At 37.8% G+C, this 24,221-nt stretch overlaps 1 protein-coding gene across 2 annotated transcripts in view; it reads right to left on the reverse strand.

Annotated features, from left to right (window-relative positions):
* Positions 1-24,221, reverse strand: part of GRIP1 (glutamate receptor interacting protein 1) — a 225,827-nt gene that overhangs the window by 165,788 nt on the left and 35,818 nt on the right. The window contains exons 2-3 of one of the 2 annotated variants that reach the window (XM_049782734.1): positions 9,154-9,289; positions 6,571-6,716 (exon numbers count right to left, since the gene is read on the reverse strand). In XM_049782734.1, the coding sequence (XP_049638691.1) occupies positions 6,571-6,716; positions 9,154-9,257 (250 nt within the window). In that variant the 5' untranslated portion in view covers positions 9,258-9,289. Of the gene's footprint in view, positions 1-6,570; positions 6,717-9,153; positions 9,348-24,221 lie in introns of those variants that run through there. The other variant, XM_049782735.1, reaches the window with a different exon arrangement.

Below are 24,221 nucleotides of genomic sequence, written 5' to 3' on the forward strand. Positions count from 1 at the left end.
ACCAATAATAATAGGGAAGAGATGGAAGTCAGGAAGGCAATCCCATTCACAATAGTGCCACACAAACTCAAATATCTTGGAGTCAACTTGACCAAAGACGTGAAGGACCTATACAAAGAAAACTATAAAGCCCTGCTCCAAGAAATAAGAGAGGACACACGGAAATGGAAACACTTACCCTGCTTATGGCTTGGCAGGATTAACATAATCAAAATGGCAATACTCCCCAAAGCATTATACAGATTTAATGCGATCCCCTTAAAAATACCCATGACATTCTTCAAAGAAGTGGATCAAACACTTATGAAGTTCATCTGGAACAATAAATATCCTCGAATAGCTAAAGCACTCCTATGGAAAAGGAAAATGGGAGGCATTACTTTCCCCAACTTTAAACTGTACTACAAAGCAATAGTTATTAAAACAGCATGGTACTGGAATAAAGACAGACCCTCAGATCAGTGGAATAGGCTTGAGTTCTCAGAGAACATTCCCCAGGCATACAATTACCTAATTTTTGACAAAGGAGCAAGAAATCCTAAGTGGAGCAGAAAAAATCTCTTCAACAAGTGGTGCTGGCAGAACTGGTTAGCGACTTGCAAAAAAGCGAACATAGACCCTCAGTTAACATCATGTACGAAGGTAAAATCTAAATGGATTAAAGACCTTGATATCAGACCAGATACCATAGGTATATAGAACAACACGTCGGTAAAACACTCCATGACATTGAGACTAAAGGTATCTTCAAGGAGGAAACTGCACTTTCCAAACAAGTGGAAGCAGAGATTAACAGATGGGAATACATTAAACTGAGAAGCTTCTGCACCTCAAAAGAAATAGTGCCCAGGATACAAGAGTCACCCATTGAGTGGGAGAAACTATTCACCCAACATCCTTCAGATAAGGGGCTAATATCCAAAATATACAGGGCACTGACAGAACTTTACAAAAAAAAAAATCTAATCCCATCAAAAAATGGGGAGAAGAAATGAACAGACACTTTGATAAAAAAGAAATACAAATGGCCAAAAGACACATGAAAAAATGCTCCTCTTCACTAATCATCAGAGAGATGCAAATCAAAACAACGATGAGATACTACCTCACACCACAGAGATTGGCGCACATCACAAAGAATGAGAACAATCAGTGCTGGCGGGGATGTGGAGAGAAAGGAACTCTTATCCACTGCTGGTGGGAATGCCGTCTAGTACAGCCTCTATGGAAAGCGATATGGAGGTTTCTTCAAAATCTGGAAATTGAGCTCCCATTCGACCCAGCTATTCCACTCCTAGGGATATACCCTAGGAACACAAGAATACAATACAAAAACCCCTTCCTCACACCTATATTTATTGCAGCACTATTCACAATAGCCAGGCTCTGGAAACAACCAAGATGCCCTTCAACAGACGAATGGCTAAAGAAACTGTGGTACATATACACAATGGAATATTATGCAGCCGTCAGGAGAGATGAAGTCATGAAATTTTCCTATACATGGATGTACATGGAATCTATCATGCTCAGTGAAATAAGTCAGAGGGAGAGAGAGAGAGAGACGCAGAATAGTCTCACTCATCTATGAGTTTTAAGAAAAATAAAAGTCATTTTTGTAACAATCCTCAGAGACTATTAGAGGAGAGCTGGAACACCAGCTCACTCCATGAAGCTCACCACAAAGAGTGGTGAGCACAGTTATAGAAATAACTACACTGAGAACTCCCATAATCAAGTGAATGAATGAGGGAACTGGAAAGCCTGTCTGGAGTACAGGTGGGGGTGGGGTGGGATGGAGGGAGATTTGGGACTTTGGTGGCGGGAATGTTGCACTGGTGAAGAGGGGTGTTCTTTATATGACTGAAACCTTATCACAATCATTTATGTAATCAAGATATTCAAATAAAGAGAAAAAAATAAATGAGGGAACTTAAATAGCCACCACATTAAAAAATGTACAGAATAAGCAACATGCTAGAAAAGCAGGTTTTTTTTTAATGATTTACTTTTAGAATAAAAAATTTGAGATTTTAATTGGAAAAAAAATGAAGATTATATGATATTTCAAGACTCCATTTGGGATATATGACTGAAAAAATTAAGAACACTGATCTAAGCTTTTAATTACATTTAAGTAATAAATAGTTTGGTAATATTTTTTAAATTGTATCTACTTACTTATTTTGAATTTTGGACCACACCTGGTGGCACTCAGGGGTTACTTCAGACTCTGCACTCAGAAATTGCTCCTGGCAGGTTGGATGACCATATAGGATGCCAAGAATTGAACCCAGGTCATCCATGTGCAAGGCAACTCCCACTGTGCTATTGCTCTGGCTCAATAATTTGGTAATATTTTTAAAAACAAAATACAACTTTACAAAGATCACTTGGTGTTTAGATCAGCTCTGTGCTCAGGAATTGCTCGGGGGACCATGTGGGATGCTGGGATTGGAACCACCGATTTTCTTCATGCAAGGCAAATGCCTTATCTCCATGCTATATCTCTGGCCCCAAGATCAACCATTTTATTTTCAAAATTTTTTTTTCAAAAAGGTAAGTGGTTTGTCGAGTTCAAAGCTCTATTTTTCCTCTCATAAATTTCTCTGTATTTTCTCTTTCTCTCTCAGCACACACACACACACACACATACACATACACACACACACACACACACACACACACACACACCATCCTTTTTCCATTTGGTTCTGGACTCTGGGGTAGGCTGAGACTGAAATCGATGAGATTCATAAGAGTTTCCAATCTTGACCTCTGCACCTTATCTCTTAGCACTCAGCTCCAGCTGGTGGCTGGCTCCAACTCAGCCTGTCAGACCACAGTGAATGGGAGGCTTATTAATCCCTTCAGCCTCTCTGAACTCAAAGACCTTATTAATTTATCCAAAGATAATAGAAAGAGACAGAGATAATCCCTGAAGAATAAAATGCTTCTATCTGATTTCTCCCTTAAAAGTCACCCTCTGTATTTAAAAGAAAAAATCATTTCCTCTTTTTTCACATCAGCTATTTTTTGCATAAGGACAGAAAAACTGGTATCATCATCAAGTCAGATAGGTTGTGAACTCCTGAATATTCCAGATATTCATATTTTTCTCTTTAACTCTATGAAACATTTTTCTCTTTAAGCCTATTGTCTTTATTTGGGGGGGGGCACACCCGGCAGTGCTCAGGAATTATACATGATTCTGCATTCAGAAATCACTCCTGGCAGGCTCAGGGGACCATATGGGATGCCTGGGACAAACCTGGGTCCATCATGGGTCGGCCATGTGCAAACCAAATGTCCTACAGCTGTGCTATCACTGGTTCCAGCCTATTGTCTTTTAGTCATAGTTTTTGGGATTATAGTCCCTGATCTATTCTCCATCTTCCATTCCTATTGTGGTAAATTTAAAAACTCAGGTCAAAGGCTGCTGTTCTTTGGCTTTTAAGCACTTTCTCCTTGGCACCATGCAAAGTTCCACTGAGTTCTTCCTGGATTTATTCCTTTTACCTTATTGGCTTCATCCCTCTTCAGACCCTTTTTCACTTTTCCTTGTTTTCCAGAAACTCCAATTTATATTTTCACTTCTTTATTGTATCTCTATTTTTGGATGTTCATATTTTATACTAGATATTCAAATCCATAATTTCCTTCACATCAAATCAGATATGCCCATATTTTTCTCTTTTGTTTTTGAGCCATAACCAACAGTGCTCAAGGATTACTCTGGGCTCAATGCTTAGAATGAATCTTAATAGTGATCAGAGGACCAGAGGTGATGCCAAGGATTTTACTCAGGTCAGCTGCATGAAAGCCCCTTGTACTTCCAGCTCCAGAAATCTACAATTCTGCATCACACAGCACATCTGATTTTTCTAAACTAGTAATATCCTTGAAAGCCATGTTTAAGAATAGTATAACTTTTTATTCCTTTTAGGAAGCAGTTGTATTTCACTGGTTCTTATATCTCTGTGGATATTCAAGATCTCAGCTTGAGATAACTGGCTTCTCTTAACTCTTGATAATTAATTTAAAGATTACTCAAAGCCAACCGTTTTCTTTTTTAATTTAAGAAAAGCACACTTTCAGTTAATAGTAATTACTAATGTACAAATATGTGACTATAAATATGTTGCAATTATATACGTATTTCACATTAAATATGAAATTCAATATTTTACTCTTTTCCTTTTGGATCCACACCTAGTGGGGCTTAAGGACTACTTGTGGCTCAGTGCTCTGGGGTATGTACCTACTGGTGCAGGGGATTGAATTTAGGCCCCCTGCATACACAGTAAGAACCCCATACATTTGTGCTATTGCTCCAGTTCTAGCATTAAATTTTTACAAAACTTTAACATTTACTGCAGTCATTTTAGGGATGAGAAACTTAAGACTCAGAAAACTTAAATAATATCCCCAAAGTCATAAAACCAGAAAGGTGAAAAATTTGGCATATACTAATGACAGTTTAGTTGGCATTTAACAAGGTTTCATTTTTGTTAAGTTTGAACCTTGCTTAAGGTGAAAAATACTATAGCAAGGTTTTTGAACATAGAGGGAAACTGATTTTATGATAAAATTGCCATTAAAATTTGGTATTACCTTTATGTTAAGAATAACTTGTAGGAGCCACAGAGAAAGTACAGGGATTAAGACACTTGTCTTTCTCTTTTGGGGGGGAAGGCATACCCTATGACACTTAGGGGTTACTCCTGGCTCTGTGCTCAGAAATCGCCCCTGGCTTGGGGGACCACATGGGATGCTGGGGGGTTGAACCAAGGTCCGTCCTAGGTCAGTCATGTGCAAGGTAAACACCCAACCACTGTGCTATTGCTCTGGCCCCTACACTTGTCTTTTTTTTCTGTCAACCCCAGTTCAATCCCCAGAACCATATACACTTTCTTTAGCACCATCAAGAGTGATTCCCTAAGCAAAGAGTTAAGAATAAGCCCTGAACTCTGCTAGGAATAGCCTCAAATGAGAAAAGAATAAAAACTTGTGATCTCTCATCTGTTTTGAAGCTTATCTCCGATTCAAATACCATCTATTTTAATTTAATTTTCCCATTACACTTAAATTTCTTTTTCAAGTACAGTTTGTTTCCCAACTCTAAACCATACATTGTTTTTATTCTTGCATATACACTAAGTACCTCAAAGACAACCTTTCCAACAATTGACTTCTGGCCTCTCCATCACAAACCAGCTCAACCACATCATCACCTTATCATTGATGTCGGTGACAGTGGTGTCACTATCAGTTTTTTAGTTGCCAGGCTAAAAACCTTGAGGTTGTCCTTAACTCCTGTTTTCTTTACCAACCTGAGCAAATCTGTCAGTAGATTCAGTCGAATATTCCTTAATATTTTTTTGATCATCTGCTTTTGATCATCTCTGTGACTACTGCACCCAAATATTTGTGATAGCTTCTTACCTGGCAGCTTAATGTCCTCTCTGGCCTCCTGTAGTCTAGTGTCAAGAGACCTTAGGAAACTTCAGCCAGATCATTTCACTCATCTGTTTCAAAGTTGACAACACCACCATTTTGTATTAGTCCTAGTAGAAGCTTAAGATTCTTTCATTGTTCTTCAAAGAGATACCTATCCTGGACATTCCTGACCACTTGATATTTCTCCAGTTTACTCTGCTTCAGTGACTTTGCTCCAGAGTTTCTAGAACAACTCGAGATAACTTCATGACTTTTAACCAATGACTGGCAGGTGATATTTTTTCTGCACTTCTCCCTAAAACACCAATTCTCACCATTAAGTTACTAACTCATGACATTTCTCAAAGAAGTGGGTCTGAATTATCCTGTTTAAAATTTAAACCAACCCTCACCCTGCTTTTCTAACCCCTCTCCTTGCTCTACTTCTTCCCCATAACAGCCATGGCCTTCATATTATGTATGTGGGTTTACTTTTAATTTTCTGATGTAATGTGAACTCTATTAAGCTCCCAAGCTCCTAGTTCCTAGTGGTAGCTAGAACACAACCAAGTATTTAATAAGTGCTTGTTGAACCAATGAATCATTACCCACTATCACTAAACAATCAAAGTACTCACAAGAACAAACAACTTGCCCAGAGTAACATCCTTGTAAATTGCAGAAAATATGGTGCTAGAACAAAATAAAGGCAGAGTAGAAATAAAACACTACCCAAGGCATACCTCATATGCCCTCAGGAATCAGGGAGCCTGGGTTCAAATCTGCCAATTAAAATGGGAATGTTTTTAATTTAAGCCTTTATAAAAGAGGAATACCAATGCTAACATTGCCTATTTTGTAGTTTTGAACAATACATGCATTTTGGGAGGAAAGCTTGAGCTGTAGTCAGGGCTTATTCCTGGTTCTGTGTTCAGGTGACCATGTGCAGTGCTGGGACTCAAACCTGAGTTAGACATATGAAAAGCAAGCAACTTATTCCCAGTATTATCTCTCTAATTTATACATTTTTCCCATCAAAATAGTTTTCAATCAAAAATTGTTCATCAATTCAAAGAATTGCTTTGGGAACAACATGGCATTGCTCTTCCACCCCTAGCTGTGACTACTTACAGACAGGAGGCAGCTCATATTCAACTTCAAGAACCACTCTTTCTCCAACATTCTTGAGCAAGCTGATGATCTCATCATGACGAAATTTGGCCAGGTTGATTCCATTCACGGCTTTGATATAGTCTCCCACATCAAGCTGATCACTTCTGCATGCAAAACAGAATTATTTCAGCTGGCCCAGTCTTTCTGCAGGCCTGTGTGACTAGCTTTTCCATTTCTTTTCATGAATAAGCACATAAAGCTGGAACCAGAGCACTGAAGGAAGCCACTGCCTCCTAGGATATAGTCAGTCTCCAAGGGTGAAAGAAGGCCTTAGACGAATGGAGACTAGATCTTTTTCACTCATGCTGACTACAAGATTTTGGAACTCCTTTCTATGGGTCAGTGGCTGTCTCTTATTTCTTCCTAACCTTTTGCCTCTTTTATTTTTAAAGAGCACCATAAAATAAAGTAACAAGGAAACTGTTTTTAGTTGCACTGCCCATAAAGTGCTGATTCTTTGGGGGCAGATGACCCAGATCTTGGGCACACCATGATTTTCTTCCTCTCCTTATTCCCTCCTATTCTGGTTGTCTGCCTTTTGGGCATCTCATAGTTTTCAATAGCCTTTGGAGTTTGTTCAAGGCCAAGGGACAGGCTGACTCTGTTTTTGTTTTTGTTTTTCTTTCTTAACTGATAAAACAAAAAGTACTAGTGGAGAAAAAATTCCAACACAGGTATCAGTCTTTCACCTTTCTGGCTCTCTTCCACAGCATAAATTGGGCCAGCTTGGGTTTTTTAGTCAAACAAGCTAAGAGTGAAAGACCAACAATAATATTAAAATTTATATCACTGATAAGGTCCTTCAAAAACATTTTCTCCCCAAAGAGAAATACCTCATTGTTATTTTTTTCTGATCTAAGTCCTGTTCCTGCTCCTTCGAGGGTCTGCTAACTTGCTTCAGCTCTCAGTCCTGTTATTACCCTCAGCTCAGTTATCCAACATTCACAGCAATGATTTACCCAAGGTTCTGTGATAGCACTTATGACTGCATTTTACTATTAGGCAATGTTATTATTGTGCCCCAACTTTTTACCTTTATGCCATAAGGTCCCCTAGGATCCAGAATTTATCTTTGATTATTTTGCTTTCGACTTATAAAACAGTAGTATCATTTTTCTTTGTTTTAGTTTTTGGCTTTTGGGCTACACCCAGAAGCACTCAGGTGCTCAGAAATCACCCCTGGCAGGCTGGGGGAACATATGGGATGCCAGAAACCGAACCTACATCCATTCTAGGTTGGCTGCAAGCAAGGCAAACACCCTACAGCTGTGCTATCTCTCTGGCCCCTAAAACAATAGTATCTTAAACTAATGTTTTTCAACCTTTTTTTTCTGAACATGGCCACCTTCTGACCTTGTTTCTTTCCTATGACCCCATCCTCTTCCCCTATCCTAGCAGTTAACCCCCAATTTATACTTAGGTGTGGCCCCTTAGGTAACCCAAAGTAGGTTATGAGGCTTCCTGTTGAGAAACCTTGACTTAAACAATAACTATTGGGTGTTGGTAACATTTTAATTTTTTTTTTATAAAAATGTAAAGGCACACCCCTAGTTTAATTTAATGAAACCAAAAAATGACATTCCCACTCTAGCAAATTCTGAATGTGGCCATGAGGGCTAGGGAAATAAAGGAGGCCGTGGGCTTGGAGAAACATTCTTACAACCCTAGAGAAGAGAAATTAAGGTAGTCATGTTGATATTAGGCTTCATCACATACAATAATGTTAGGCCACAGTGTGATCAAGTGTCTTCTGAATTGTACAAACAGGTTGACTACCAAAAGGAATCACTCTTTCAGAAGACCATTTATAAGGCAAGAACTCTGAAACTCAAATGGGATGATGTGGATAAGAACTGGGATCCAGGATTAAAATTTATTCACTTCCCTTTCTCTGATCTCTAAATGTTGCACCCACTCTCTGAGGTTGTTTGCAAATGTGTGTCTAAAGCAAGTCCACCACTCCTGGCAGCTTGGCTATAAAATGAAATGGCCAGTATAAGCTGTAGGTCCTGAGAACCAAGACAAAAGACTTCCTCCTCTAAGCCTGCTGGTCCTTTCTGGAAACCATCTATCTGCTTTGAGGAAAATTTCTCCAAGTTGAAAAGCAGAGAAGCTGCAAGACAATGGGACATTTTTACTTAGAAACTTGGAACTGGCCTCCTACTGTTTCTCGGTGGGCATCTCCCCACAGTCTTCCTTGCACACAACAGGGGTCCTCTGTTCCTCATTTAGATGATTGGAGGGTCTCTTTTCCACAGCAGCCTGTCTGCTGCTCAGCAGCCCAGTTGGGACTAGATACAGACAGGTGTTTTACAATTAAAATCTTAGGAAGGGCTTGGCTGCTTTTGAGCTGACATGCTTCTCCCAGGTGGCTCCGACACAAACCAGAAAAGCTGGGCATCTGAGAGGGACCCTGCAGTGCTTGGCCAGGCAGATGGCAGCTGCCATTTATTTATTCGTGACCTTTTCTGATGGGGCTTTTAATTTTTGAATTAATGACATCCTGTGTCTCTTGCCCACACTTCCCTGACAGGCAGTTACCTAGCTGCGATTCCTCCTTGCCGAAGATTGGATACTCTGGGCTTGCCATCCTTATCAATTCCTCCTGACACTGTCAGCCCCAGAGTCGTGCCTTCCTTCTTCATCAGCTCGACGACAGTGCAGCCTTTAAATTCCTCTGTTGAAAGAAAAGCATTTGTCTTATGAAATAAGAGCCAAGGCTCTGATATTATTTTGTGTATCAGTAAGGCCTCCTTCCTATAATCTCTTTCCACTTTGATGAGAAATGATCTGTGGCCTCTTTTCCGTTGTAATTTGCAAAGTAGCCCATAAAGACGTGCATGCAGAGAAGGCAGAGGCTGATCTTCCAATATTGAATATTACAATGGGTACCACTGGGGCAATTCACTCTGGGCTCACAATAAATAGTCTGACACGGCTTATGTACATATGCTAATATTCACCCTTTGTTTTCAGCCATTCTCCAGTGACTTTCTCTGATTTCTCTCCTTGTCATTTCAAAGGGCGCAATTGAAAGTTAGAAGAGGAGGGTCTAGCATAGAATTTTAAATAATAACACCAAAGCACCCAAGGTGGCAGCGGATTCCAAGCGCATAGAATGTTTCAGCAGAGAAAGTCAAATCACACAAGAGGAGAGCTGTTGACAGGTTTAAGACAAATGTTATTAACACTTTCTTTTTTTTCTCCCAGAAAAGAAAGTACAATGGGGGCCTGAGGGATGAGTGTCATGGCAAAAGAAACTACCTTGTACTTTTGATCCTTGGTGCGGCCCACATGCACCAAGCATGTTTTTAGCATTCCCAGACATACCAGACTCAGATGTGAGTGAGCATCACAGCTTAAGACAAGTCAACCAAAGCCAAGTGCAAAAACCAAAACAAAAACCAAAGCAAAAAGTGCTCCTCAAAAATAGTGTGTGAGCAAGACCACTAGAGTGTGTGACCTCCAGAAAGTAATGAAACCAGACATCCCCCCACTGCTGAGTGCCACAACCCAGTAAGTGCAGAACCATCTATCTTTACAACAACAACAACAACAATAAACAACACAGAGAAAGGGAAACACAAATCTAAAAATTTTTATAAGAATTAAAAAAGTACAATTACTTGTGTAATAATTTATATCACTTACAGAATAAATCACAATACAGTAAGTCAAGGGTGGGCCTCCCAGTAACTACTCCTCTAATTTACAAAATTAAACCTGCTCCTCTAATTAACAAAATTGAAATATCTCCCAGATGTGGTAAAGATGGTGGCTCTAAAAGAGAGAGCCAACATTGTTTTGATTTTGATATTTAGCATTATCCTTTCTTCCAGAAATCAAAATAAGTGGAGTTAGTATATAAAAGTCAAATTATAGTAAACATTTCTAAAATTCTCTGTATTGTTGCCCCCTCCCTTTATGTACACTCTTTCTAGACAGGATCTGGGGGAAAGTAGATAATTTTCTCATTCACTCTAAAGGAGATTATCAATTTTAGGGACTATAAACTACTATAATAAAAAAATACTCATGAAAATTCAAGATAGGCATTTCAAAGTTCAAACAGCAGAAAGACGATGTGTGCACCTCTCTGTCCCTTTCTTAATGGCATGTCACCGAGTTAATGATTGTTTCAAAAATCTACATGAATATGTGGTATAAAGGTTTTATTTTTTTAACTTCTATTACTAACAAATTATTCCACTAAAAAACAAGTAAAACCAGGCGAAAGAAGAAAATGATCACTAAGAAAAAAAAACAAGGCTGATGGGGAAAGAGACTGGGAAGAAGCTACTGCATTTTCTATCATGCTTTGGAAAGTACAGGGCTGGCTTTCAGGGTTGCCAATTCCTTGATAACCCTTATCCCCCAGAATTCCCACCCTGTAAGCCTCCCTTTCCTAGCATTTCACTCCATGTAGTCCAGAGCTTTTACTGGCCATTATAGCAGAAACCCAGGCAGAATCTGTGAGTGCAAGAGATGTCAGTCTCATTTACTACATTCGGATGAGAGAACAGATCATGATTGGACTCAAGAATCAAATTTCTTGTCACGTGCAGAAAAGCATAGCGCTTTTTGCATCATTTACCAGAAAGAAGTATTTGCAACAAAAGCCCATTACAATGCTCATTTGACCTGGGCCCCAACCCCCAATGCATTCTGTAAGAAATACATTGGCTCAAATAATATTGGAAGAGAACAATTTAATATCTTATAGTTATCCTTGGCAGACATCTGTGCATACATTATTTAAAATTAAGTTAATAATTAAAGTAATGAAAATTACAGAAGAGAAATATTCATATTACAGACAAAGAACATTCTCCACACTTTAGTCCAACAAAAGTATTTTTTGCATAGTCTTTAAATATTTAGAGTGGTCCTATATATTTAAGGATATAATTATAGATCTCTATGGGAAGAGTTTTATCTGAAAGGTTAGTCAGAAATGCACAAAGAAGGATCTGTGACATAGTAATGCTACAGTAGTTAAAAAACATTTTAATTCATAAAAACCATGCCCTGAGTCAAGGTTTTTGAGAACATACTGCCTGCATAAAATGAGACAGGAGAGCTAGAGCAGGCTGTGAAAAATGAGCAATGGAGTTTCTCCAGAAGGAATACTGGAAGGAATACTAGTTTTTCTTCCTAGGCTTCTACCTAAATCCAAATCTAACTCAAAAAAATCAGTTCCTTTTCTTTCCCTGATTCAGCATGAACATATAAATTTATCTGGGAGACTTCTAAAACTGGTACGAGTCCATTTCATTTTGTCAAAAACTTTCAATTCTTTTCTTAAAAGCTAAATGATAGCAGGAAAGAAAATATTCATAACCAGCTAAATGAGTGTGCATTCACTCATTTAAGAATTTATGGAGCATTGGTTATGAACCAGACCACAAGGCTCAACATGGAAAATGGCACAGCATTTTGGACTCATGATGCAGCTTACTGGTAGTGTCCAAACCTTGTAGGTATGAGGTGAAGAGTTTGATTCCTGGCACAACCACATATTGCTGAGTGTGAGTTCCATGGAATCGCCATATGAACTCTGGCTATGGTGTCAATGTGTAACCTCTGCTACTCCTTAGCCAAACGTGTGACTTCTGGACATAGCAACAAGGACAACAAGAAAGGGAAGGGAAGAGTGGGGCGGGAGTCAAAGCAGCTCTCAGTCTAATTATAAAGGTCACAGAGCATCATGGCACAGTGTGTATTAAAGGAAAGGAAGCCAGTGAGAAGACAGTCCCATCTACAATGTCAACTGAAGGTTTGGCGTTGCAAATACAACATCTATTTCACAATTCTGTCCTCTGTTCTATCTGTCTGGACTATCGATCAGGATTATCTGAGCATAGCAGGCTCAAGCAGGAATCTAAATCAGGCAAAACTCAGGAGTAACGAGAATATTGTTGCAAGAAAACGAGCTGAATCACAAGAAAGCTAACTGCCAATAAGTAACTCATCCCTAAAGAATAGAGTCTATCTTTTATGATTCTCCCAAAGCAGAGAGAAGAAAAGGAGCCATTTGGAGAGGAATATGCTTCTTTGGAGTTTCTATTCCACTAACCTGTTTTCTCCACTAGACTAATCAATCATTGTATGTCTTTTTTGGTATTTAATGTTTGCATAATGAACTAATGGCAAAAAGAAATGAAGATAGATGCATTCATTTTCATGAGTTCACTTACATATCAAGGTTTACTGAACAAAGGTCTGCAGTTAAAGACTGGAACTGGGGTAAGTTAATATTTATTCCCCCCACCCTGTGATTTAAATTGTAAATATTCCTTTCTAATTTAAGAGGACAGGGAAGCAAAACATAAAGTCTTTCCATATTAACAAGCAGCACAGAGAAGCGATGATGTCTAACTGGTAAGCAATGAAAGGGTTTTGTATTTGATATTTTCTTAAACACTACATTTAATGACCTTACTTTTGTACCAAGAGTCACTCAATGTAACCAACAAATACCCTTTTGACAGAATAGAATTTTGTTCACTATTTTTCTTGGTATTTGTAATTTGATAATTGTAATAATTAAACTCCAGAAGATTTTGTTTTGTTTTGTTTTTGGGTCACACCTGGCGGTTCTCAGGGCTTTCTCCTGGCTCTGTACTCAGGAATCACTCCTGGCAGAGTGGGGGGATCTTATGGGGTGCCAGGAATCAAATCTGGCTCAGTTATATGCAAGGCAGGTGTCCAACCTGCTGTATCAATCTGGTCCTCAATTTAAAAACCATTTTTAATAAATAATTTAATTGAACTAATGTGAAGTGTGCAGTTAAAAAGTTGTTCATGGTTGAGTTTCAGTCATATAACAATATCCATCCTTTTGCCAATACACATTTACTGTCACCAATGTCCCAAGTTTCCATCCCATTCTCAACCTACCTCTCCTTTGCCTACATTTATGGCAGACATTTTTGTTTCATTCTCTCTTTTTCTTCCTTTTAGACACTGTAGTTTGCAAATTTGTTTCTAAAGGGTTATCATATATACCATTTTATCTCTTTAGCATTCAGTTCTTGTCCAGAGAGATAATTTCCAACTATCACTGTCAAAAAGGCCCCTTCTCTGTACTAAATTTACTTTCCCCAGTTTATGGCAAGTTTTGTGACCTGGACTGCTCCTTTTGACCCTCGTCTCTTCTGTCTCTGCATATTAATACGAGGCCATCATTTATATATCCCACAAATTAATATGATTCCACATATATCCCACAGATGAATATGATTACTATATTCTCTCTGATTCATTTTTCTCAGCATAATGCTCTCCATACATCCATGTGTAAGTAAATTTCATGACTTCATTTTTCTTAACAGTTTTGTACTATTCATTCTATTTGTAATATTTTAGTATTCCATTAGCCACTCTTTAACCACTCTTCTGTCCTCAGGCACTTAGGTTGTCCTGAGACTGACCCTCTGACATATGATCAATTAATCTTTGATAAAGAGGTAAGAAATATAAAGTGGAGCAAGGAAAGTCTCTTCAACAAATGGTGCTGGGAAAACTAGTCAACTGCATCAGAAAAGTGAACTCAGGTTTCTATTTAATGCAATTCACATAAGTCAAATAAAAATGGATTAAAAATCTTTGATTTAAAACAGGAAACCATAGGTAAATAGAGAAAAACATAGGTAGAATTCTCCATGACATGACAAGTCAAAGGCATCTTCAAGTATAAAACTCCACTGACAAATCAGTGGAAGCAAAAATAAACAAATGGTACTACATTAAACTAAGACCCTTCTAAACCTCAAAAGAAATGGTGACTAGTATGCAAAGACTTTCCAGGAAATAGAAGAAACTATTCAACCAATATTTACCTGATAAAAAGGTTCATATCTAAGATATAGATATTGTCACTGATAGAATTTAGCAAGAAAAAACAATCTAATTCGATCCAGGAATAAGAAAAAGAGACAGACATTTTTTTCAAAGAAGAAAAACAGATGGTCAAAAACAAAAAACAGATAACAAAAATAAAATAATTATGTAAGAACTCTTGAAAATAAGAAACTTTAATATATGGTATAAAACTAATAAGTGAAAACCATTACTTTATACAGACTAATGAAGGAAGTCAGAAGTTATTATAGAAGATGACCACTGCAATGGCAAAGAAGTGAATTTCCTAGAAAATACTTTTAATAAAAATGTGTGAAATCGGGCCCGGAGAGATAGCACAGCAGCGTTTGCCTTGCAAGCAGCCGATCCAGGACCAAAGGTGGTTGGTTCGAATCCCGGCGTCCCATAGGGTCCCCCGTGCCTGCCAGGAGCTATTTCTGAGCAGACAGCCAGGAGTAACCCCTGAGCACTGCCGGGTGTGACCCAAAAACCAAAAAAAAAAAAAAAAATGTGTGAAATCTATAGGAATAAAACTTGAAAATATTTGAGATATAGTAGAGAATTTTTGACACTTTGAAGTAGTGGAGGTAGCATAAGTTTGTCCATCAAAAACATACCTGCTACTACTATTTTAACCATGTTACCTTAACTATAATAAAAATAAATATAACGATCCTAATAATAAAAAGGTGTTTCATTCATTTACTCAATAAAACTGAGTAATTATTATATATAAAGCTGTGTTTTATACTTTATAAATTCAACATTGAACAAAATAAATAAAATTCCTGCAACAGAGGGGCCAGAGAGATAGCATGGAGGTAAGGCGTTTGTCTTTCATGCAGGAGATCATCGGTTCGAATCCTGGCGTCCCATATGGTCCTCCGTGCCTGCTAGGAGCAATTTCTGAGCCTGGAGCCAGGAATAACCCCTGAGCACTGCCGGGTGTGACCCAAAAACTACACACAAAAAAAAATTCCTGCAACAGAGAAATTAGTATTCCATTGGGCAGCAAATCCCACATCAAAAAATTGTAATTTTCCTTAAGTTAATCTATAAAATTCAGAGAATCAATAAAGGTGCCTGTAAGATTTGGGGGCATAAACATATTTCTTTTTCTTTGGACCTACCAAGCCAATGCTCAAGGGTCCTAGAAGCCAGTACCAACAATACTTAGCCAATTTTACTGGACAGTTAAATGGTTGGGCTTGTGATAAATTCTTTCCAAGGTACAGTGATGCTGCAGGTCACCAGAATCATGGCAATCATTGGGGGGCTCACCATTGCCATACCCAGTAGTGCTTGGGACGCAATGCAGTGCCAAGAATTGAACTTGAGACTTCCATGTACAAGGCTTTATCACTCTGCATTATTTCATTTTACTGTATAATGATATATATCATTATATATTTGCATTGCTGCAAAGATTCATTGAAAATTTCCCAAAATAAGTTGCTTAATGTTGTGAAGAATGGAGCCTACCCATGTAGTCTGTCTGAATGAAGTAATGGGCTGCTAACTGGGTATCAACTACAAATCATATATCCTTCCCAAGAACTTACTATAAAAAGGACAGCCAGAAGTAGGGGTATGAGGTGAAGAGGCTGGCAAAGCTTCTCTCTCTGCTTTTTTTCTTGCTCAGTATGGAGCTTCTTGAATGGACTAGGAGAGAGGTTGGGGGAGGAGGAGAGGAAAGGAAAAGGGAGGAAAAAGAAGGAAAGAAGCATAGGGTCTGTAGAATCCATGTTATGCAGTATAGTTTTGCATGGAATGAAAATATAGAATAATAGTTATATTATTTTTTTTGAAAAATATCTTGGTGCCTAAAAATTATTGCCTCATTGCATACTTAAATGTTTAGTTCACTAAGTGAATTAAATCAGACTTTTAAAAAAGATAAATTCTAGATGACTTCACTATTATGTATAAGATAAAGAAACAAAGCAAATGAACTGATGGGGCAATAGGAAATCAAGCCCTTGAAATCTGACAACAGAGCTGAGGTTACAAGCTGAAGAAGAAAAGGTGGAAGGGTTCAATGAACTGTGGTGGAAGATTATCAGTATTCTGGTGATGGAAGTTGTGTGGCCACAAACATTTGAAGTGTAACCTTGCACTCCTCAAGACAACACTGCGAAGCAAGCCAGCATTATATCAACAATTTTTTAAAAGAAAAAACATAGTTATGTTAACACCAGGAAGAAAACAGAATTATTCTCTATGTCTTGGCAAGTCCCTAAAATTCAAATGAAGCAGGAATTACAAAGCAGAGACAATGAGAGCAACAGCTGTTTAAGTGGGAAGAAAACAACCATTTGTGAATGAGAACCATGACAAGAGTAAATAAACAGTGAGCTACCATGGTTCATCATGGGGGTCTTTATAATCAGGTTGGGCAAGTTCTGGGGTGGGAAGCATACGGTGCAAGAGGTGAAAAGAATGCCAAAATTCAAGGCATGTACTCCATCACTGAGCAATATGGCAGCCCTCAATCCCCAATTTTTTCTCTAACATATAGGAACTCATATCTATTCTCTATTCTTTGAATGATTTTTATATTTTTTGCCACTCTAATAGTGTTAACTAAGTAGAATGGTAATACAAAATACTTTTGTCTTTGACTTTAGGTAGCCACAAGTTTCTGGTGATTCACTGGAGTTGCATGTAGCAATGCCTTTTTTTTCTCTTACTGCAGAAAACTATTTCATGGCCCAGATAGATCAAAATTGCTTAACTATTTACTTGATGAAAGACAACTCTTGTTTCCAGCTTGAATTGATAATAATTTTTAAAAAGCTGCTGAATACATTTAGATGACGTCTTTTTTTTTTAAATCAAACTAAGAATTCATTTCTGTGAAGTAAAAGCCCAGTAATATAACTGCTAGGTCATATGGTATATTCATATGTATTTTTCCAGTAAACTTCTAAGCTGTTTTCTAAATATAGCCGCACCATTTATTCCTTTGATCATTGTAAGAGTGATTCAATCCTTCTGGGTCTTTGACAGTATTTGGTATTGTCATATTTTTTTTAATTTTATTCATCCTGTTAAGTGTGCTATGATATCTAATTGTGGTTTTAATTTGGGGGTTATTAGAGACATTTTCCTAATGAGAAATGAACCATCTTCATGGTGCACATCTGACATCTGTACATCTTCTTTGGTGAAATAACTATTGCCTATTTTCTGATTATTTTGCCTTTTTACTGTTGAATTTTGAGGGCAGTCTAAATAACTTAGATATTAGATCCAAATTAAATATGCTGTTTGCAAGTGTTTCTCCTATTTTACTTTTATTCTCTTGTCTATAGTTTTAGTAGAGCAAACATTTATATTTTGATGAAGCCCAATGTATCAATCTTTTTTATTTATTGAAAGGAAATATTACCAAGTCTAAGATTTCTTTGCTGAATTTTAGTGATTGTGAAATTTCATCTATGATTTTTTTAAATTTCTAAAAGTTATAAATTATGGTCTATATTTAAATCTGTGATTTATTTTGAATTTTTTTTTTTTTGTGGAGGGCATATGCAGGGATTACTCTTGGCTCTGTGCTCAGAAATTATTTCTGGCAGAGCTTGGGGACCATATGGAATGCCAGGGATCAAACTGGTTTGGTTACATGCAAAGGCAAATGCCCTACCTGCTGTATTATTGATCTAGCCCCTTGAGTTTATTTTTACATGACACATGAGACTTGGCTAAGATTCACTCCCACATACATGGGGTGAGAGGCCTCAAGGCATGTGCTCCACCACTGAGCAACAAGGCAGCAAAAAAGTATTCACCCATGTCCAATTTTTACATAAACTATCTTTTTTCCACTAAGTTAATTTTACAGAGACAGGTATGGGTCTATTTTTATGTTCTATATTTTGTTCCTCTTATCTATATGTCTATCCATAGATGCAGAATAGCATTGCTCTAACTACATAATAAATCTTATAATTGGGTACACTGATTGTTTTTAATTTCTTATGTTTTGTGGCAGAAGTTTTATGCATATTTTGCTACCTTTACATTTAAGTATCGCATTGGGGGAGAACAATTGCAAATAGTACCGATGATTAATTTTTATGAATGTGTTTACTACTAGTAAAATAGATGTACAGGAGGCCGGAGAGATAGCATGGAAGTAAGGCATTTGTCTTACATGCAGAAGGTCGGTGGTTTGAATCCCAGCATAGCATATGGTCCCCTGAGCCTGCCAGGAGCAATTTCTGAGCATAGAGCCAGAAATAACCCCTGAGAGCTGCCAGGAGTGAGCCCCCAAAAACAGATATACAATTGATTTTTAAATATTTATCTTGTATCTTGTGATCTTTCTGAATTCATTAAATAGTTTGAGGAGGTTTTTAGAATGTAGAAGTTTTATTAGGGTTTTTATATAGACTATCATGTCACTGCCAAAAGAAAAGAAATATTTATTCATTATAATTTGCATGACTATCACTACCCTTTCTTTCTAAAGCATCCAGTGCTGTGTTGAGTAAAACTGAGCATCTTTGCCTTATTTTCTGTTGTAGAGGAAAAGCATCCAGGTTTCATTGCTAAGTATTTTGTTAGTTGTGGTATTACAGGCAGGCACTCTAAAATTAAAAAGTTTCCTCTTTGTTCCCATTTTAAAGGTTTTATCAGGAAATTTGTTAAATGTCTCTCACCTGATCAATAAGATCTGTGTTATTTTTCTTCTTTGACTTGATAAATATAGAAACTTATACTGTTATTTTCTAATATCAAAACATTCTTAAGTCTCTCACTGATGGCATACACATTAAAATACATTATTATTCTATTAGCTAACATTCTGTAGGTATGTTTTGCATCTATAGTCCCTATTACTTTTATAGGAATCATGCACAGAGTAGTTTGGTTCTAGCGGTCTGATACTAGGTGTCACTTGGGGACAGTACTGGTTGGTGATGGGGGTCATACAGTGTTGAGGCATGCAGTCAGAGCTTTGAACATGAGAACACCACTCCTTGAGCAATCTTCCTAAATTCTTCCATCTAGAAGCAGAAGGAAATAGTTTGAAGTTTTCTTTTTTCATTATTTTGGTTTTGGTAGCCAGGACTACCTTCCTAAAATACTAGCTTCCTAGTATTTAGGATTGAGAAACATGTTCCTGCCTCTTCTACATGTGTAAGACATGATATGGAACTGATGTTTATCCTTTTTAAACATCTGATGTTTTATGCATTTTATACATACTTTTTTTTTATAGGGCCATTCAAATTGTTTATTTCATATTGGGTAGCTTGCTTTTCTCAAAGGATTGGTCCATTTAAATTTAATAAAACTCTTGGCAGGTAGGGAACTAAACACTTCTATTTCTAAGTACTATAGATAATTCCAGTGAAATTTAAGACGGAGAGATGCTAATTTAGGATTTGGTACATGAGATAAGATTATCAGAAAATTGGCTGGGAAGCAAACAAGTAATGCTCTGATTAGAGTTTTAGAAAAGGTCAGACTGTTTAAGTGTAAAGTAGTGGTTTCAATAATGATGACATGACCTACTGGGGAGAAGCATTAGATTTGGGTTCAGAAGAACCTTTATAAGGCCACAGTATTAATAAAATGGAGTAATTATGGGTGAATAGTTTGTGCCAAGAAATCAAAAAAATGAATAATGACTCATCTGCAACACAAGTTGATGTAGGTCTTGGACAAGTTTAAGGTGAGTGGAAATGGTCTTCAGCCAGTTCCCCTCCAAACAGATTCAAGGATCTCTGCTTACTTCATGTGAATAGTCTGCTACCTGAGGTCTCTGGCTTCCAACTGTGAACAGTGAATCCTCAAGATATCACAGTGAATGCAAAGGACTACTATAGACTATTTTTGTTTGTTTTGGTAGGGGGGCATAACTGGTGGTGCTCAGGACTTACTCAGGGTTCTGTGCTCAAGGATCACTCCCAGTGGTGATAGAGATTGAACTTGGGTGGCCCACATACTAGGTAGGGACCTTAATCCTGCAGTATCTCTTCTGTTCACTGTGGACTATTTATTTTTTAATATGAGGGGGACAGGCATACCGGAGAGCTGCTGTACAAACAGAACTGCCCACTACAAAGGATGTATTTCTGTTCAACATCAGATCACATTATATTGCTTTTGTGATTGACCTATCTTTTCAGGGATTTTGTGCTGCTGGGTGGGGGCAGTTGCTGTCACAAAAAGAGATTCTATGTGTAAACCAATCTAGAACAAACAGAAATAACAGTGCATTTTGCTCAGATTGATGCTTTGAGAAGCTGTGTAACACCTAACAAACACACACAAACAAATGTACCAAGTAAATGGTTCTTTCCATTTATTTGATGTGTGTACCTCTTTTTGTAATGATTAAATTATTTTATTAATTTATTAAATTAAAATCTTAAATTGATTTATTAAATTAAATTATTGTAATGGTTAAATGATTTAGGTGCTTGTACTATGTCATTTTTGCTCCAACTATTTTTATTATTTTTTTTTTTTACTTTTAACTATGAGAACAAAGATGCAAAGAAAGAGGACAAGGTAAAGTTACAGTGGAAGGAAAATCACCCATAAACAGAATTCTCAGTAGTCCTATTGCTGATATCTTAACTTTGAACTTTCAGCCAAAGAACATTAAAAAAAAATAAAACAGAACCTATGTACAATTGCTTTGTTCCTCAAGTCCCCAGATTGTAGTACATAATATTTCTTAGCAGCACACAAAGCAATCTAAAAACATAACACTTATGTAACTCCTTAAACATTGAAGGTAAAGTACTTTTTTACTTTTCCATGCACATGCATATTAGTTTAAGTTAACCTCAAAAGTTTAAGTGGGTTGTTTTTCTTAGGGATTAGAGTCAAAGGAGCACAGTAAAAACGGTGTTAGAGTGGCAATTATTGTTTGCATAGGCCCACTAAAATATGAGGGACATGGAAAGGAAAAGCCTTGGCCTAAATACAAGGAGACCCTACCCCTGAAGTTTCCTGGCATAAGACCAACTCTAGGCTCCAGGCAAACTAGTTTGTCCAATCCAAGTCATTGACTGTAGTGCCATTACACTTTATTTTTCACACAGTCTCTGTTGTTGGTATCATGTTTCTGTATTAAAGATCCTGGAATCTGCATATCCTATATTGCAGTCAGAGCGTCCTCTCATTTCACCTCACAATTAAAGGGCAATGCAGAGAACCCTGTCCTATAAGCAGGTCATTGTTGTTGTCAAGTCTTCTTAGTGTTAAGGGAAGTCTCTTTTGAGCAGGTCGATGTCAGAGCCGTGGTAGTGTCTTCCTGGTAGAGATTGCTTCCAGGTGTTGTTATAAAAAACCTTGGATGTTTCATAGATAGCTTCCCTGGGTGAATGGAGGATGCCCATTCTTCTGAGGCCAGTTGAAGAGATACAGAAAAACTGGCATGTGGAGTCTTCCAGGTGCAGACCTGCCTCAGAAGCTGAAGAGACACAGAAGAACTGGCATGTGGAGTCTTCCGGGTCGCTCCAACTATTTAAATGGAACTATTAAGACTACATTTGATCTAAAAATGCTGTGAAAAACTTATTGTGAAACTGAGCTTGAAGGACTGAGGACCTTTGGAATTTTCTGCCCTAGGACTTTACCTGCCATTAGAAGCATTATTAACACTGTTCTAACAGTCACTAATCTACTGTTCACAAACCAAAAGCAAGAATTATATCCACGTCTGTGAAGGCTGGGGATTGGAGTGTCGAGGCAGTAAGGATAAGGTGAGACTTTGGGGCAAGGAAAAGTAGCTCACAGAAGCTGAAATTCATCAGATGCTATGCAAGTGGCATGGACTGCAATAAAATAAGGAAGAACTACCCTGAGCTAGACTGAAAGGACTGTCTGAGTAGCAAGGAAGAGAGAAGAATAAGAGGTTTTGACTTATTTCATGAAGGATGCTGATCTCTGTTACCAAGAAAAGAAATCTGGAAGTTTGAAGAGTTGTGACTGATTGGGGTGGTGACAGACATAATATAATGTCAAAGAGAGAGAAATATTCAATGTTATTTAAAGTTTAAAGCTAGTGAAGTACCTAGTTATAAAATATATATTTTTTTACAAATCATAATCCAAAATCCCTTACCCCATAGCTGTAGCAGAGAAAACAAAAGTACATTTTAATTTTGACTAATTAATGAGGGCCTCCTAAGCAGTACAAAGGGGGCCTGGGGACTTCTCCTAGTGATACTCAGCCAATGAAGCAGATAAGTTCAATTCTCCAGCCTAAGGATGAAGAACTATGGTGCCAGTGGAGTGGTTCTGAGGGGGCCTCCATGGCTACATATGGCTTGGGTATTATGGAAATCAAGGTTGAAACCTGAATTCTGGGATATTCCCTAGACACTGAGATATCTCTGGTCCCTAAAATGGCATTTTATTGTTTATTTTTACTGATTTTTATTTTGTTTTATTGCTCTATACCTGGTGGTGCTCAGGGGACAATGTGTGATGTCAGGAATTTGAGTCAAGTCAGAGGGATGCAAGACAAGTGTCTTAACCCTAGTACTACCTCTCCCAAACCTAAAAGTGCATTTAAAAAGCAACTGCCTTACACACATTCAGCAAAATAGATATTGGTAAAATTCTTCACTTCTCAATGTTGAAGTCACTGCAATGAGTTTTGAAAAACAGTAGGAAGTGAGGTAGAAATACTTTTGCTGGAAACTCTCTATAGTAAGTCATATATTTTCGAGGGCTAATGCTAGAGATGGCGTGTAGACATTGCTACACCTCCAATGTCTACTGTGGAGCCTGAGACATTGGTAGGTAACTCTGGCAAAAGATGAATGAATGCACACATCAGCCACAATACAAGGTATTATAACCAGGAGGTGAGGATTTGCCTGTGGCAAACAGAATTATTGCTCAACGGTGCAGATTGCAAAAAGACAAAGGAGCCAAATCTGAACAGGAACAGACAATTATGCCCCTTAGCTTACTTTGTGGATTATTTTTCACCACTGCCTTAAGAAAGGGAATTGAGGCTGATGCCACAATGCTATAGTTCTATTTGCGCATTACTTTCAGAAAGAATATTATTGCTCACACTACAGTTTTATCTGTCTATTACTTTCAGTCGTGTCACTAAGAAGCTGATCTCCCTCAGGAAATAAACAGATGCTTTTTCCAATACTGATTTCAAGTTTCTCCTAATATCTCTCCTGGTTCAGCAAAGCTGCCGGGATCAAAGCTGGTTTTCTGAGAGGAACAGCTACGTTTTCAGTCTCATTTCTTGCCACTCAGATTAGCAGAGAAAAGTCTGCTGACACTTTGCTCATCTGGAGAGTGCTATAAGGAATATGCCTGGATGTCTCTCATCACCTGGGAATTGGAAGGGCAGGGATGCGGGGCACTTAAATATTATCGCTGCACAATTACAAAAATGATGACTGCTTTTTATTGCATACAACAGATAGAAAAGGATAAATTAGAATTTTTGTTTCTTAGAACCCAACTGCAACCAAGGAAGTGAAGCCACAAACACCTCAAATTCATTGCATGGTGGACTTTAAAAACTAACTTTGGGTCATTGCCTATTCAGAAATCTTTTACTATTGCTCAGTTTTGTTTAAACCCCACTCTAAGTTCTGCAACTCCCTATCTATCCACAGTTTAAGAAGCTAGGCCTTTGTACCTCAAAGGAAAGACCACAAGCACGCAGGACCAAAATTAAAAAAGACTTGCAACCTCTGAATGTCTTATAGATCAGGATTTTAGAAACAATAGAACAGATGGGGCCA

Source organism: Suncus etruscus, chromosome 11, assembly GCF_024139225.1.
Source record: "Suncus etruscus isolate mSunEtr1 chromosome 11, mSunEtr1.pri.cur, whole genome shotgun sequence".
NCBI lineage: Eukaryota > Metazoa > Chordata > Mammalia > Eulipotyphla > Soricidae > Suncus > Suncus etruscus.